At 37.9% G+C, this 16,717-nt stretch overlaps 1 protein-coding gene and 1 long non-coding RNA gene across 5 annotated transcripts; one reads left to right on the top strand and one right to left on the bottom strand.

The window, feature by feature from the left end:
- Nucleotides 1-1,003: 1,003 nt before the first annotated feature.
- On the bottom strand, nt 1,004-1,873 carry LOC149925421 (uncharacterized). The gene is made up of 4 exons (XR_016477027.1): nt 1,647-1,873; nt 1,447-1,583; nt 1,205-1,390; nt 1,004-1,119 (listed from the first exon to the last, which is right to left on the bottom strand). It is a non-coding gene; the product is annotated as an uncharacterized LOC149925421 (long non-coding RNA).
- Nucleotides 1,874-2,160: 287 nt separating this feature from the next.
- On the top strand, nt 2,161-6,538 carry LOC149925420 (sterol O-acyltransferase 1-like). 4 transcript variants are annotated; one of them, XM_090161111.1, is made up of 12 exons: nt 2,161-2,509; nt 3,045-3,124; nt 3,220-3,460; nt 3,524-3,583; nt 3,666-3,925; nt 4,065-4,192; nt 4,518-4,596; nt 5,225-5,658; nt 5,740-5,838; nt 5,907-6,039; nt 6,113-6,255; nt 6,327-6,538. In XM_090161111.1, exons 2-12 carry the CDS (start codon nt 3,052-3,054, stop codon nt 6,399-6,401), a joined length of 1,725 nt encoding a protein of 574 aa, XP_090017237.1. In that variant the 5' UTR covers nt 2,161-2,509; nt 3,045-3,051; the 3' UTR covers nt 6,402-6,538. The 4 variants fall into 4 exon arrangements, with proteins under 4 accessions (XP_090017237.1, XP_090017239.1, XP_090017236.1 ...); XM_090161110.1 differs by lacking the exon at nt 2,161-2,509 and adding an exon at nt 2,556-2,633; XM_090161112.1 differs by lacking the exon at nt 2,161-2,509 and adding an exon at nt 2,562-2,616.
- The last annotated feature ends 10,179 nt before the right edge of the window (nt 6,539-16,717 follow it).

Raw genomic sequence — 16,717 nt, 5'->3', positions numbered from 1 at the left:
TTAGAAGTTTATTTCGCCTAGATAAGTATTTAGTAATAGAGATTTGTGAGCATCTAAAAGCGACGTTATAGTCAAACGCGTCTAACGTAAGAGTTACGGATCTCCCTGTAGATTCAAAGGTGAGCCATGAATTTAAGAATTAAATTTCGTAATTATTAGCGTTTTAATAATTATATGGTTCATTAGGCGTTAGTGGCTGTTAGATTTTATGCTTACCAGAAAGCAGTTGGCCAAGATTTATTTCTTGATGTCAGTCAGGCAACGGTCAGTCGCTGTCGGCATCAAGAAACCGATGCAATAAATAGCATTTTAATGCCAAAATGGATAAAATTTCCACTGAGTAAAGGGAAGCCACCAAGTTGAGGTAATTATCAAATCTTCTCATAGCAAAGAAATATTAATTTAACAATGCGTATAGATTTATGGAGAAGACCAGATTTCCGGGGGGCCATTGCTGCAATAGATTGTACACACATTGCAAATGTTGCTCCAAATTCACGAGATTCAAATTATCGTGAACATTTGTACATTAACAGGAAAGGATACCATTCCTTAAATGTGCAATTGGCAAGCTTTATTTATATATATATAAATAATATACATGTACATTCAAAAATTTACATAGTTTTTAGGTTTGCGAAAGTGATTTGGTAATTTTGAATGTCAAAGCCAAGTTTCCTGGGCGTACTCATGATGCCCACATATACAAGGCATCAATGGTTTCAAGATATCTTTAAAAAATGTTACCTAGCAACCAAGAACTCTAGAGATCATTCCTAAGGTAAGTTTTGGGTATTAACTTCTCAATATAATGGTAAGTATGAGGATGTATAGGTAACAGAAAAACAACTATTTTTCTTTTGAAAACTTTATTAATGAAATTGTAAAAGATTCTTCAAAATAAAAATTTTTAATTTTTCACTTACTTTGTTTTAAAACTAAGCATATGAAACTAAAATAGTTCTTACAATACAAATTCTATTTTGAAAACTAGCTATATGGCACCAAGTTTCCAACTGAACTTCCATTATCTTAGTTTGCTTATCAAGATTTGAATTTATTTTCTCAAGAAATTGTTGAGCCCTCGCATATGGCCCTGTTGCCTTTGTTGGTTGCGACCTTTAAACGGTTTAAGCCAAATTTTAAATATTTTTAAAGTAAATGATTTTCTACTTACCTCGTGCAGCTGGAGAAATATTTTTACCTTGAGAGTGATTAGAACTCACAGACGCTACTGGTGAACTATGATTAAAATTTTGGAGATCTGCGGGAATGGGAACCAGTGGGAGAAGAATGGGCGATAGTGACTGAATATGGAGTGGCCATTGGTGAAGAAGCTGCGGGACTTTGATCTAAAGTAGCCAATGCCGCATCCATTTTCTTCAATTATCTGTTGTTAAAACCAAGAAATGTTAGCATGAAATGTATTCATGAAAGAATACTTACCCCAAAACCAGCTTCTGGTACTTCGTAGTGGCCATATGTACCCCCTAGGCCACTCAATAAACGAGAGCTGCCCAGCATTTGCTCGACCTTCCTCAGTTGTCTTAGTTCTAGTTTGGGAAGTTCCAGTCAGCCAAACTCTGGAATATTTATGTATAAGTAATAGAAGTAACAGTATTTCTATTCCAAAAAAATTACTGCACCTCCAGTACAGTCCACCACAAGCATTAAGCCTTTGGACAAGACTAATCCACATCGCGGTGTACTGTACGCCTCGTTTGTATAGTTTGCATCAAACTTACGGCTAACGAAACGTTCATTAGCCTCCATGTATTCTAAAATTAAAACCTTTAGATTTCCGCAGAATTTTGTGGCGCGACTCAGTTATTTATTAAAAAAAACTACCTACGAAGAACCAAAATGACAACTGCGAAAACGTAAACAAACGCAAAAATATTACAGCAGCGATTCTTATTGGACGATTAGAGGGGCGCGTCACCGGATGTTGACGTCACAACTCGCCTGGCGGTATTTTCGTTTTTACGACATTTCTGATAGCGACAGGGGGACAAGAATAAGGTTCCAAGCGAATGTCGTTATCTCGAATGTCGGTATGGCGAAGTGATAAGGCGGAATCGTTATGTCGTAACCGAGACAAGAATAGGCCCCCAGATCCGAGCACGCAAATGGAATCAGAGCGATCTAGAGCGCTCGAGAACAGTCAAATGGAAGACGCTATTAGACTCATTTAGTCGTCTAGTTTCACGTTTTTTTTTGCTAGTAAACACTCCAAATCCTATGTTTGTAGACTATGTCAATAAGATAAGCTTTAGTATGGAAGGGCTTCTTAAGTCTTATCTTCTAAATGTAACTTTTTTATCTCGCGTTATGTTATATCCTTTTATTCTTAATCTATAAATTATTATCAAACCAAGGCTTATATTCGCCTTCCTAACTTCCTTGGAAAGTTATGATTTTTTAGTGCTTATGTACTGAAGCACTTCCACTGATTTTCTGAGAATTAAGTTGTGTAATAGCGCATGATACGAACTTAATTTTTATACCAGTAAGTAGTATTTCATTTATCTAGTAGTAGTTATTGCTGCTCTCAGTGATGAGGAACTAGGAAGGGCATTCAATACTATGAAATGGGTGTTCATAGGGGTCTCTATAGTATGATATATAAAAATGTATGAAATCATAATTATTTGGGTAGACGCTACTTAATATTGTAAATTGGCTGGCATGATTTTGCCCATGTTTCAAGACAGTAAAAGCGCACAGGTTATAGCTAACGTAAATCACATGACTTACTGTATTTTATAGAAACCACTATTGTTGTGGTTGTGAGTAGATAAGTGGAATTAACTGTACTAGTTAGATTATGGGGAGTTAATTCAATACTTTTCAAATGAATAGTATATCCATGCTGGAAGCTACAGCCCTGCAAATTAGGTCAACTGCTTTCAAATGCAAAAATTTTGTTTTTTCATTTGAAAGGTTTTTGGTTTCAACTGTTTGTCTCAAGCGTCATATTTTTTAATGAATATTATTAAAATATTGAAAATTTGTATAAGTTCATTCTGATATATTGTTTTCAGGGGTACGATGGACTTGGGTAACAATGAATCGGAAAGTCACCAAAACTTAAGGCATAGAGGCTTTAGAGCAGCAGACAGTGGTGAGTATTAAAGTTTAAAAAAAATTCAATAAAAATGTTAAAAAAAAAGTCTTACCAAATCTTTATAGTACACCAATTAATCAATTTTTAAACAGGGGATAAAGGAGCTGGCACCAAAAACTCTCTTCCAAAGATTTTTGCTCAAAATGAGCTTCCAACTAGTCAACTCCAAGAGAAAATCGAACAAATGGGAGTCGATTTTGGTCATAAAATCAACTCCCAGTTTTTAGCTTTTGTTCAGGATGTAAACCAGGAAATTGAAAGTCTTCTTCCGAAATCTAATAAGAATTCATGTAGTTACGACTCGGACAAAACTGCCAAAAAAACCTCTCAGAGGTAAACTACTGTGTTTTATTTTAATTACTATTACCTGTAAATTAAGAAATTGTTTTTTTATAGCGTAAAGAAAAGTGACGATCTTCCAGAAAAAGAATTTGTTGTACGAGAGTCCCTTTTAACGTAAGAATGTTAGTTTTCTCTCAAAATATTGACTTTTTATTTGATAATAAACGAACTTTGTTTTTCTATTTTGTCTTTTCAGTGAGCTCTTGGAAATTAGTCATATCAGAACAATATATCACATATTTGTTGCAATTTTAGTAATTCTTTTTCTACAAGCATTTTTATATGATTTGGTTGAAACCGGCAAATTTAATTTGGACTTCGGAATGATACAATACGCATTTGGAAAGTTGCAACTTGTCATAATGATGTGGATTTGTATGAAGTTCTCCGTTATACTTCTAGTTTTCCCAACGTTTCATTTCTGGGCTTACAATAGGAAGTTGCTACATTCCCAGGGTAACATTTATCTACTATTCAAAATTAATATTTGCTCTATTTAGTGCATGAGCTCCCTTAATAGAGTTATTGAAAACCAAACTGCGGTGTTGCCCAATAGCTACTTTATTAACAAATATACATATTTAAATATTTTTAGGTATTACTGATGTGGTTTTTCTGGTACTATTTATTGTTTATTTGACATTCCTGTTTATACTGCCTGCTAGTGCCATTCTAATTGAAAATATGCCTCCAGCATCTTCAGCAATTTTACTGTGCGAGCAGGTACGATTTATACCTCTCTAATTTAATTGAAATTCTGTTCTGAATAATTAAATGATTGACCTCAGCTATACCTTAAAACCTGGCTAGTTGTAGTTAAATTTTTAAGACTAGTTTGGTGTTTATGATTTGCACTACACATTTTGTTCATTTACTATGTTTGTTATCTTAGTGATAAAGAATGAACATGAAACAATGCATGATGAAGCGTTATGTTGATCGTTTAGTAATCCAAAATTCACAATGCAATTTTAATCTAATGCACCTTTTTGTATTTTCAGTGCTCAGTTAAAATACACAAAAATAATAAGTTAAATTTTCCTTCTAGGTACGTTTAGTAATGAAATCGTACGCTTTTATCAGGTCCAATGTTCCACGAGCATTATGCTATGTTCCTAATTCAAAAAGTATGTTATAGCTTGACAAATATTAGTATCAGCTGAATATATCTCTTTACGGTCGTTGTTTGAAAATTACATTCAAAGTCTCCCACTAATTTTTCAAAAAAACCTTAAGAATATAAAAAGTGGGGAGTGAAGTAGAACACTAACTTTTTAAAACAATTACATTGACAAAAAATGTTTTATAAATAACTATCCCAACTGTAATTATTACATTTGACATCAGGCTCGAGTAGTGAATTTTGAGCTGTGATGAGGTATTGTGCACATGTGTATCAACCTATTTCCGTTTTTACCAATTTATCCCCAAATATGAACGCACTTTCGTGAACTACACTTGTTTCTTAAGTTTGAAAAAGTATATATTAAATCCTTGATTGTTCAAAGAACCTTTATTATTGGTGCCGCACAAGAGCAAAGGCACTGCACATTAGCTTCATAGTGGGTGTATATAAAAATCCCACCTACTGACGTCGTAACTAGTGAAATGTCAAAGTCCGGACAATGAAACCGTTAAACTTGAACGTTTAAAATTTTTTAAATTTTTGGTGGATACATATTTGCATTATTCCGTGGGTAACTTTTCTCGTAAGAGATATAAATAATCATTGATTTAATTTTAATTTTGCTGTAGGAAACCCTTCTTCCAGTGCAAACAATAATTCTAATGGCTACGAAGCCAATGAAAATACGGAGCCAAACTTAAATGCTGACAGTCCGTGCCCTAGTTTTAGCAGTTTCTTGTACTTTCTATTTGCACCAACGCTGGTTTATCGCGATAACTATCCACGTATGACTGGTCCAGTCAGATGGAACTACGTGACGAGTAATTTTGTTCAAGTGGTGGCGTGTTTGTTCTATACGTACTATATTTTCCAACGCTTCTGTGTGCCTGTATTTCAACGCTTCGGCCACGAACCAATATCTTACAGAGGACTTCTACTTTCCGTATTTGGATGCATGATGCCAGGCACCCTCGTTATGATAATTAATTTTTACCTGCTACTTCACGCATGGATGAATGCGTTTGCCGAAATGCTGAGGTTTGGTGATCGAATGTTTTACAAGGTTGGAAGTAATTTTACATTGTTTCTCCATGCTTTATGTTAAACTATAATCAACAAAGAGTTAACTTTTTTTAAATGATAGGACTGGTGGAACTCAACTACTTATGCGAACTATTATCGAACGTGGAACATTGTAGTTCATGATTGGCTTTATACTTACATTTACAGAGATTTATACCAGGTTATAACTGTTGTAATTTTAATATTTCCGGAGTAGCAATCTAAAATATATAAAATTTTTATTGACAGTATTTTAAACCAAATCGTCGATTGCCAATGTTTATGGTTTTCATAATATCAGCGCTAATTCATGAGTATATAGTGTCTCTAATGTTTAGTTACTTCTATCCAGTCATGTTAGTTCTGTTCTTAGGAATGGGAGGTACGTACTTGTGCTATAACCTATGTAATAGAATTGTGACATCTTTCGTAAATTTTTAACCTTTTCATTACAGTATTTTTTATATTCTTGACCGATAAACGGCAGTCTCGTTTCTGGAATGTTTTCTTTTGGGTTAATCTTTTCATTGGACCTGGAATATTCATGACTTTATATTGCACTGAAATATACGCTAGAACCAATTGCCCTCAGTATTATGTTAGTTAGAATTTATTTTAAGTCTTATGGAATTACAAATGGCTGATTTTGTTTCTTTTATATATATCTAGGAATCTGTCGTACTTGACTTTTTTGTGCCAAGGTCTTGGGTATGTTATCATCCGATTGAAATCAAATCCAAATAATTTTTTTACACTAATTTATACATGAAAGGGTTAAAATGTTTGATCAATGAAAATAACTAATTTTTGTGTTCATTGATCATTTAATATATGATAAAATCTTAATCTTTTTTACAATTAAATAAAGTTTTTTTATTTTATTTTGAAATAATGGTTTTAAAATTTTCTTTTTTGTAGTGTATAATGTTGATACACTTTTGTTTGGTGTGAAAAACTGGAGACTAGAGTTCTCCAGTAGGGATGTGCAAATCAAATATTTTGGGGGTAAAATCTAGGCATGCTAAATACCAAATTCAATATTTAAAACTTAAATAAGCTTGAATATTTTTAGGCGAAAAATCAGAATCAGTTAACTGGTCAAATACCAAATAGAAATTTGTATATCAAATTAAAATAGTTATAATAATTTGCTATAAAAACACGAAAAAAATCTACTTTTATATTATAAAATTGCAATGTTTTTACCCATTTTGTAGGATATTTAAAGGGAATATAACCTCTGTGTTGTGTTTGTAACTTGAATGAATGAAGCGGTACTTATTCGATTACTTACAACTAATATTTAATTACTTTGAATATACAATATGATATTATTGGAACGATACAAAAGTGTTACTGCCTCTTATGAGGCTCCAAGGGAAGAATGCCCCTTTTCTCCCCTGCCAACTCTCTACACCTCTCTTTCCTCCATGTGCCACCCTGGTGGTGGGAATGTGTACTATATTTGAATGTTTGTAACATAACACTACCCTTCCCCCCCTTTTTTTTTTATTTGTACGCTAATCACGGAGACGCGCAGGTGTTTTCTTAGTGCGTTCCGGTTGCATTCTTTTCTTGAGCGGTGTATCCTTTGGGTTAACGGTTTTCGGCTTTGGTGTTTCGCTTGGTGTTCCGTCTGATTGGTTTGTATCCATTCTCGGTGGGTTTGGCTTGTCTGGTGGTTCGGATGCCCTTAATGATGGAACGAAATCCATGCGGACCTTTATTGTGCCGTGTTCTCTGTCGACCGGGTTCAGCGTGGATGATTTGGCTGGAGAATTTTCGACTGCTGGGAGTTCAGCGATGCTTGCCGGAGTTGTGGACTGTTCCTCTATGCTGCTCAATGGTATCCCAATTGGTTCCGAGGTCTGCGGTAAAAGTGCCGGAGTCCATCTAGGCGATATCTCTCGGTTCTCTGGATTAGCTACTGGTTCCGGGGTGTGTATTTGTTGCTCAGAGTATCTCTGGCGGATCTGGTTTTTGTGCCGTCGAATTGTTGTTCCTGAACTTATTTCAATTTCGTACATTGTTGTCCCAATTCGGTTTTTAATTTCCCCTTTCAACCACTTTTCTCCTTTTCCGAAATTTCGGGCGAATACTAGATTTCCTGGCTGTTGCCCTTTGAGACTGTATTCTTTAGGTTTTTCCAGTTCGTCCTTTCTTCTTTGTATCCTTGGGTTGCAGAGATCGAGTCTTGTTATGATGGTTCTACCCAACATGAGCTCAGCAGGCGATTTGTTGAAAACGGTTGGGGTCCTTCTATAATTTAGAAGAATTCTTGCCAAACGGATTTCCAGGCTGCCCGTTGTGAAGTTGCTTAGACCTTCATTTACGGCATCAATGGCCTCGTTTGATCCTCCTCCTATTTTTTTAAGCTCTCCTTTACCGTCCGTACTGATCTCTCTGCCTGGCCGTTGCTGGCAGGATGGTAAGGCGCCGTCTTGATATGCCTGATACCATTTTGTTCCGTGAACTCTTGAAAGTTGCCGCTTGTGAAGCTTGTTCCGTTGTCTGTGACCAACGTCTGCATTATTCCATACCTGGCTATGTGTTGGCGAAGCGCCCGTGTTACAGCTTCAGTGGACGTATTCGTGGTGATATCTAGCTCCAGCCATTTGCTGTATGAGTCTACGGTAACCAAGATGTACTTGTTCTCTATGGGGCCTGCGAAATCGGCATGGACCCTCTGCCATGGTTTTGTGGATTTGGGCCATGGTTGATGCGTTGACTTCGGCATGGGTGCATTGTTTTGGCAATTTGCACATTCCCGTACAGTTGTTTCAATATCATGATTGATTTCTGGCCACCAGATCGTGGCTCTGGCGGAACTCTTCATAGCGACAATGCCTTGATGGGTGCTGTGTAATTCCTGCAGCATTTCTGGCTGGCGAGACTTTGGAATTACAACCCTATTTCCTCGCAGTAATATATTGTCCACGTTTGACAACTCCTCCCGTGCTCTGTGGTATGGTTTTATTTCTGCTGGAATGTTTCGGTTCCTCCATCCATTTTGCATGTTTATCCACACTTCCTGAAGAATTGGGTCCCTTTTTGTAGCTTCTTCTATCATTTTTGCGCTTACGGGTCCTCCATTCATCGCTGTTAGGAGCAAGACGTACTCCGATGGCAGTGGCGTGTTGATCATTGATGTTGGCAGAGGTAGCCGGCTGAGAGCATCAGCGTTCCCATTCAGTGATCCCTTTCGAAACCGTATTTCGTAGTCATATGCGGCAAGGATTAAAGCCCAGCGCTGAATTCGCGCTGCTGCCATGGGTGGAATTTGTTTGTTTTCTCCAAAAAGAGTGACTAGGGGTTGGTGATCTGTGTGCAAGATGAATTTCCTTCCGTATAGGTAATCCCTGAACTTGTGGACTCCGAAGATGATTCCAAGGGCCTCTTTTTCTATTTGCGAGTAATTTCGCTCGGCTTTGGTGAGGCTTCTGGAGGCAAACGCTATGGGTTGGTCGATGCCATCCGCATTGAGGTGCGATATCACTGCCCCCAACCCAACTGGAGAAGCGTCTGTTGCTAGATGTACCTCCTTGGTAACATCATAGTGTATGAGTAAATTCGAGTTCTTTATTGTACTATTTACTTCGTCAAAGGCATTTTGCTGTGGCTCTGCCCATGACCACTTGGTGTCCTTTTGTAGCAGGTCGTATAAAGGTGCTAGTGTGGTGGCGTTGTTCGGTAGGAATCTGGTGTAATAGTTTAAAAGTCCTAAGAACGAACGTAGTTGTTCTACATTGGTGGGTGCCGGGGCGTCCATTATGGCCAGCATTTTGCTGTCTTGCGGGTGCAATCCTTCTGCGTCTAATAGGTGAACCAAGAATTCTACCCTGGGTTGTAGAAACTGGCATTTGTCCATGCGTAATTTCAGTCCATGGTCCTTTAAGGTAGACAGGACTGCGTCCAAGTGTGAGAGGTGCTCTTTTTCCGTTTTGCCACCCAACAAGATGTCATCTTGAAACGGTGATACGTTCTTGTGGTTCTGTAGAATGTTTTCCATGTGGCGTTGGAAAATCGCTGAAGAAGACGAGATTCCTTGGGGAAGTCTTTTGTACCTGAAGAGCCCCTTTGTAGTGTTTATTACAGTGAATTTTTGTGACTCTTCGTCTAACTCGAGCTGGTTGTAAGCCTCTTTGAGGTCAATTCTCGTGAAAAACTTGCAACCCGCTAGCCTTGAAAATATTTCCTCTGCCCGTGGCAAGGGGTATATTTCCGTGTCCAGGTTCGGATTTACAGTTGTTTTGAAATCCCCGCAGATTCGAATAGAGCGTGAGGTAGATGGTGTTGATTTTCCATGTTCCTGGGTTTCAATTTTCTTTATCTTCTGGACTGGAACGATAGGTGACGCGAAGTTGGAAAATGCAACAGGTTCTAGGATGCCGATGTCGACCATCCTTTGCAGTTCCTCTTCGACGTCTGCCTTCAATGCATAGGGGATTGTACGAGCATGGCAGTACTTGGGCCGTGCGTCATTCTTTAAGTAAAGATGTACTTTGACTCCCTTCAGTTTTCCCAATCCATGAGAGAAAAGGTCTGCGTTCTTGTTTAGGATAGCTTTCAATGTAGCGTTTTCCTCGGTCTTGTGCGAAACCTTGTTTATTTTGGATATGGAATAAATGGAAGGTAGAATGTGTAGCTCGGAGTACAGCCATTTGCGACCGCAGAGGTTTGGGCCGGTTCCCTCCACTATGAGGACTGGGAGATTTGTGGTCTTCTCCTTGTACGTGACGGTGACTTTCGCTCTACCGATGATGTTCAGGCTGTGTCCCGTGTATGCTTGAATAGGTGCACTTGTATAAGGAGTGACTTCAGATTTTGATTTTAGCTTCCTGAACCATTCGTGGGTGATCATTGCATGCCCTGAGCCGTTGTCCAGATCGAAAGGTACAATCGTGTTGTTTACCTCAAATTTGGCGACTTCCGCTGGCGGGATGTGATTATCTTCTTCGGAGAATGTTGTACTATCTGAGGATTGGCTCGTGATGTTGTACACCGGGTATCCGTATTCTCCGAGGGTATTATTTAGCTGATCGCCCCCATGAATGTAATGACTTGACCTATGGAATTTGTGACGTGGAGCCTTGGTGGAATGTCGCTGAATCTCTTCCGCTGGCGTTCTGCAGGCTGCTGCCAAATGCCCCTTTTTCTGACATTTGTGACATATTTCGTCTATGTACGGGCATTCACTTGGAATATGGCCTTGTCTAGCGCAGCGTATGCATGGTCCTTGAGATGGGCGGGTGCCTCCTGGTTTCTGGACCTTTTTGTTTCCCAATTTCTTAGTTTGTGGTTGTTGCGAGTGATTGCTGACTTTGCTTTGAGTTGCTGGATGTGATCGGTGTTGATGCTGATGATGAGATATTGCATTTACGCTATCTGCAGAAGTCTCTTTGAAGTTTTGATTTTGATTTGGTATTGCCACATTACGGGTATTTTGCGATGCAAGCTCCATGCTTTGGACAGCTTTAGTTATTTCATCAAGCGTTATTTTCGCATTTTTTTCGCATTCTTCAAATATCTTGTTCTGCATCTGGACATCGTTTATTCCTAGTACCAACTGTTCCAGCAGGCGTTCGTTTAGATTATCTCCTTCAAATCCACAATAGCGTGTTAACCGGCGGAGTTCAGATAGATATGTTGCTATAGATTCGCCAGCCTTGCGGTTCCTGCTCGAGAATTTGAATCGTTCAACGTAATTGCATGGTGTCGGATTATAATGGTCCTTTAGCTATGCTACCAGATCATCGTATTTTTCTGTCATTATGTCTTTAGGTAGGACGTACAAGATTGGTTAACAGGGACAGCTCCGTGGCTCCCAAGACAGTGAATAGATATGAAGCCTTCTTTTCGTCTTTAGTGTCATTTACAGTAAAAAATGCAGTTAACCTGATCGAATATTGATTCCATGATTCTTCTCTGCTGTCGAACATTGGTAATCTGGCTCCTTTATCTCCCATATTGGAATGTTGATTCGTAGTTTCGTCCACGGCGATTTATACACGTGGTGAAAATGCTTAGTGGTATAAGCCTTTGCTGCTTCCTTGTCTTCTTGTATTAGGCCTTTTTCTCGTTTCCGTGGTCGTTTATTCGGCCGCGGAATGGAATTTTGACTTCAGAAGTATTATTTACATAAAGATTTCCAACCTTTGTCCTTTTTTTTTATGGATTTTCCCTTGTCCTTTTTTTTGTACGTCGTGGGCAGAATGAATAGCATCCAGTTTCGATTTCGATTAATCCTTTTTCATCAATCCCATCTCCGTCGCCATTTGTTGTGTTTGTAACTTGAATGAATGAAGCGGTACTTATTCGATTACTTACAACTAATATTTAATTACTTTGAATATACAATATGATATTATTGGAACGATACAAAAGTGTTACTGCCTCTTATGAGGCTCCAAGGGAAGAATGCCCCTTTTCTCCCCTGCCAACTCTCTACACCTCTCTTTCCTCCATGTGCCACCCTGGTGGTGGGAATGTGTACTATATTTGAATGTTTGTAACATAACACTCTGGTATTTCTGTCGCCCTCCGAGGGTTCCAATATTGTCCGCTGCCTCCCATGGCTTTTCACACTTGCGGCGCTGATAATCGCTGATTGTGAAGGGAATACCGGAAATTGATCCATAAAGAACGCGTTGGAGGTTCTATTCCCTTTAAATTCAAGTTTGTATTTTTTCATTTTTACTTTGGTTTTCTGGAAATATAAATTTCAAACCATGATAGCAGCGCATACCTCATATCAGTACCTATGGAGCCTGTATGGCGTTTTTCTTTAAAGGTCGACTACATAGTTGTTCGGTTTACTCTGTCTTTTCCCTGAAAGTTGGCTGCCTGCATAGCTCATGAAAAGATAGAGTAAACCGAACACTATGTTATCAGCCTTTAAGGGTCTTGGATTTTGTAAAATACAGCAGTTACTTAATTGAGCAGTTTACACACTATTTGGAAATATCAAATATATTTTATATCAACTTTCAAATATTCTCATCTGTTATTCGATCAAATTATTTGGTGACACCAAATACTTTGCACAGCCTTAGATTTTACACTCCAAGATTTAGGTGTACAAGGGCCAGGTATATCTCCAGGGAAAGAATATATCATGCCCTCTGTAGCCCATTACAGTGGCGTAGCTAGGGGGGGGGTGCCACCAATTTGGGCATGATGTGGAGTTGACACCTGATCGTGAAAAAAAACTTACACAGACTAGTAAGTAGCACACCATGATATCCTCCCCGGGTGCTGGGTGTCATCCATGGTAGCTAAGCCACTGGCCCTTTATGAATTTTTGAGATTGGGGGCCTAGTGGACAACAAGTGGATCATATAACCATTTAAATATTGTTCATAATGTGTTACAATAAATTGAATTTTAATAATAATAATCAGCTAGACTAATACCCAAGGCACCACCTTAGGCCTAAGTCATCAAGCAACTTTTAAAGCCATTAATTCAGGTGGCCGGGTTACAATGCGTAGGAGGGTGGTGGCAAGCCCATTATGCCACGCGAGCCAACAGCCGAATAAAACATTTCGGAGACGAAAATTTTGTCGGAGTTTCGCATCTCTATAAGCGCAGCGACTCCCAGATCTCTCCTCTTACTGTCTATGCAACTTGTGTAGGGGGCGATAGCGCTATCTTTACAACTGGAGATGTGAAACCTTAAATTCACAACTAACTCAAATGTGTCTAAATGGCGTTTGCTAGATTTAGGCGTTTAAATAAATCATCCTCCCAGGAAATCGCCAAGACGTACTTTACGAGAGCCAGGACCCGCAAGGTATTGTTTATATAGTGCTTGTGGAAATAATGGAAACTTTTCACCTTTAAACAGAACTTCGTGTTTTTGCCAAGCCTTAATATGTCCGAAAATCTACCTGGTTAAAAGGGGACGTCATGGGGAATGATTGTTGCGGCCGTAAAGGTGAAAATTTTCTATTTTTTTAACAAGCACTTTATAAACAGTGGCTTACAGGTCCTGGCTCTCAGAAATATTACTTCTTGGCGATTTCTTAGGACGATGATTTATTGAATCGTCTATTGCCAAACGGAATATTATCTTTTTACACTTACAAATATTATGTCAGTTAGACGGTGAGAATATCCTTCTCTATCTTGAGAAGACTCACTTCCTTTACGTCTTAATGCCGTCTACTCTAACAAACTTACAAGGAGACGACCCGAGGTGATAATCACCGATTTTGTTCAAACTCTGGTATAATGTACACCTCCATGTACTATGAAAAACCTGCGAGGGAAAATTTGCGACGGGCTTTCGTTTTGCCATGGCAACCGAAAACGTTTTTGACAACATGATTTGGGATTTTTCCATTGAAAATAACATGGGAATCTGATAGTTTTTAAAATAGAACGAAATTTCGTGTTCCATTTAAATTATTGCATCGAATGTAACGTCTTCTCTGTTGATTAAAAAGAATGCGCCGCCCAGGATTCGAACCCGAGCTATTCTATATGACAGGCGAATCTTCTACCACAGAACCACCGATGCATATATCGTTTCTTAGAAAATTATAAACTCAGCTTAGCAGAAGAGTATATTAATGGTTTTTAAAGTCTACATTTTTTACGTATGAAATTTTAAAGGTCAAATCTTGTTTTAGCGCAGTCAGCAAAGATAAGAGGGTTAAAGGGTAGAACCTGTGGGTGGTCCACTTTGTTAGTTTTTTGTTATTTATTTACGGGTTTTATTATCGTCTTAAATATAGTTGTAATAACGCAAATGCGTTTATTTAACGATTATTGATATAAGAGCTGCCGTTTAGTCATGTGGCTCTTTGTGCCTTGTTGATGGTAAGGTTTTTGCTTCTTGGTAATACTTTTGGTGTGGATATTTGGATATCTACGATTCCTAACGCAGTCATTAATTTCCTGGGTGTGCGAGTCATTATATGATATTGGAAATTGGACGGCATTGGTCTTTTGCATGCGGTATGTGTCACAACGTCCACTGGAAGTCTACGAGTCGTCCACTACCAGAGGTCGAATATAGCTATTCTACGGTATCTTCATCAAAGACCGAGTGTTGAAATAATATGATCGTTAAAGTTGCGGCAAGTATTTCGTAAGCGAGAAAAATACCAATACCCTGTGTAGATATTTCTTTCATTAAAATTTGCTTCGTATTATATTCAACTGATAAACTGGTACTGTAAAAAGGGGTTAAATTCAATTGTGCATTGTTTTAGTACGTCTAACTACTTAATTTATAATATTCTATAAATAAATTAAAATCGGTTGTTTCGTCTCAATTATTTTAATCATAATTAAAATTAATACCAAGAGGGATAGAACCAGGATTATGTTTTTAGTAAATAACTCTGAAATGCGGAAATATATCTTTAATGGTCATCTCGAGAATTTAATACCACTAGGGACAATTCTTCCGAGGAGAGGTATATTTTGGCAAGCTTGCCAACTTGTTACGTTTTACGATAACGTGTGCAGCTTATGGAAGCAGCTGTTTTTTCCCCGAATTACAATGATCCCCCTTTACAAATAAACTTCGAATGTTAACACCGTTTAACCTACCATTTTTAGGCTGCAGGGGGCCCCTGAGGGGGCTTGTTTACTAAAGTGGAAAGCAAAGATTACCGGTCGTTCAGGAATAAAAAAAACTGTTAGTCAACTAGTCATCTTTACAATGAATTTTAGGCTCCAAGAAGGCACCTTTTCTTAAATTGGAGGCCCCCTAAGTAGGCCCAAAATTTTTCAACGTAGGCACGTGCCTACTTGTGCCTACTGTCTATAGTTGGCTATCATGGAATTCCAATAGGAAGTGGGTAAACGCCGTTGATTTCCATAGTTATAGAAAAGAAATAGAGGGAAGATTACCGCGTTAAGGCACCCCTGTTTTTGACCGGGAAAATTCATCCTCCCCCGCGCATGCATGAAAGCGGAGATGGGCAGAATTTGCACCGGCATCTATACTTCCTTCGTTTATATCAAATGACAGTTGATTTTCAAAAAGGCATTATGTTTTTCATTTCACCGCGCGTCGATGGCGCCACGTAATCTGCCCATCTCATGGCTTCCTACATTGGCGAAAAGGGGTCGGCACTCGTGGTCAATTTCGCCAGATACAATAGTGCCTCTATGTGTTTTCTATCTCTATGTTGATTTCGAATCTAGGGTACGATGTCTATATTATCCATGGTCTGAGTCTACAACGAATGTCGAATGCCCCCAGTGCATGCACGATTTTAAAAACCTTGGGTCTATCTACCTAAATTATTGATATTGAAACTAGCAGACGAAAATTCCCGCCAGACGAACAGGATAATAGTGGATTTACGAGGCTATCGAATTTTTTCCCCGTGACGTCATAGTTTTTTTTTGGGTGCCATTGCCAAGTTGCTCCCATAGCAGACGAATTTTAGTTTTTAATGAATTTCGCCCGTAGATAAATCTTCTAGCTCCATGCAAGGATTCAGAATCCTTGGTATCGGGAGCATACGCTGGCCAGAATCTGCGTAAGGCGATGAACACTCGTCTCTCGCGCCAGTGACGTCATTGGGTTAGAAATTCCCGTGTAGTCGAGCGGAAAAGGGGGTCCATACCGTATATAGGTTCGTCCGTCTTTCATCATATTTGAATAAGATGTATTTGCTTTTAATATGGCAGTATGAAGTAATATTTTTCTTTGAAATATTATATTTTATTGTATTATATTATAATATATTGTATTATTTTATAAATATAATATATTGTATTATGAAATATAATATATTGTATTATGAAATATAATATATTGTAGTATGAAATATAATATATTGTATTATAAATATGAAATATAATATATTGTATTATAAATATGGAATATAATATATTGAATTATAAATATGAAATATAATGTATTGTATTATAAATATGAAATGTAATATATTGTATTATAATTATGAAATATAATATATGAAATGTAATATATTGTATTATAAATATGAAATGTAATATATTGTATTATAATTATGAAATATAATATATGAAATGAAATGATTTTATTTACAGTGCACATCAACAGCGCAGAATGC

The sequence above is a fragment of the Leiobunum rupestre genome, chromosome 10, assembly GCF_980474605.1.
Source record: "Leiobunum rupestre chromosome 10, qqLeiRupe1.1.hap1, whole genome shotgun sequence".
NCBI classification, from domain to species: Eukaryota; Metazoa; Arthropoda; class Arachnida; order Opiliones; family Sclerosomatidae; genus Leiobunum; species Leiobunum rupestre.
Note: the sequence above shows the minus strand (reverse complement) of the source record. Positions and strands in the feature narration are given on the sequence as shown.

Coding starts and splice junctions, on each gene's coding strand:
- LOC149925420 (XM_090161110.1), top strand. Junction 3,461..3,523: donor GCCAAAAAAACCTCTCAGAG/GTAAACTACTGT, acceptor GTTTTTTTATAG/CGTAAAGAAAAGTGACGATC. Junction 3,926..4,064: donor GAAGTTGCTACATTCCCAGG/GTAACATTTATC, acceptor AAATATTTTTAG/GTATTACTGATGTGGTTTTT.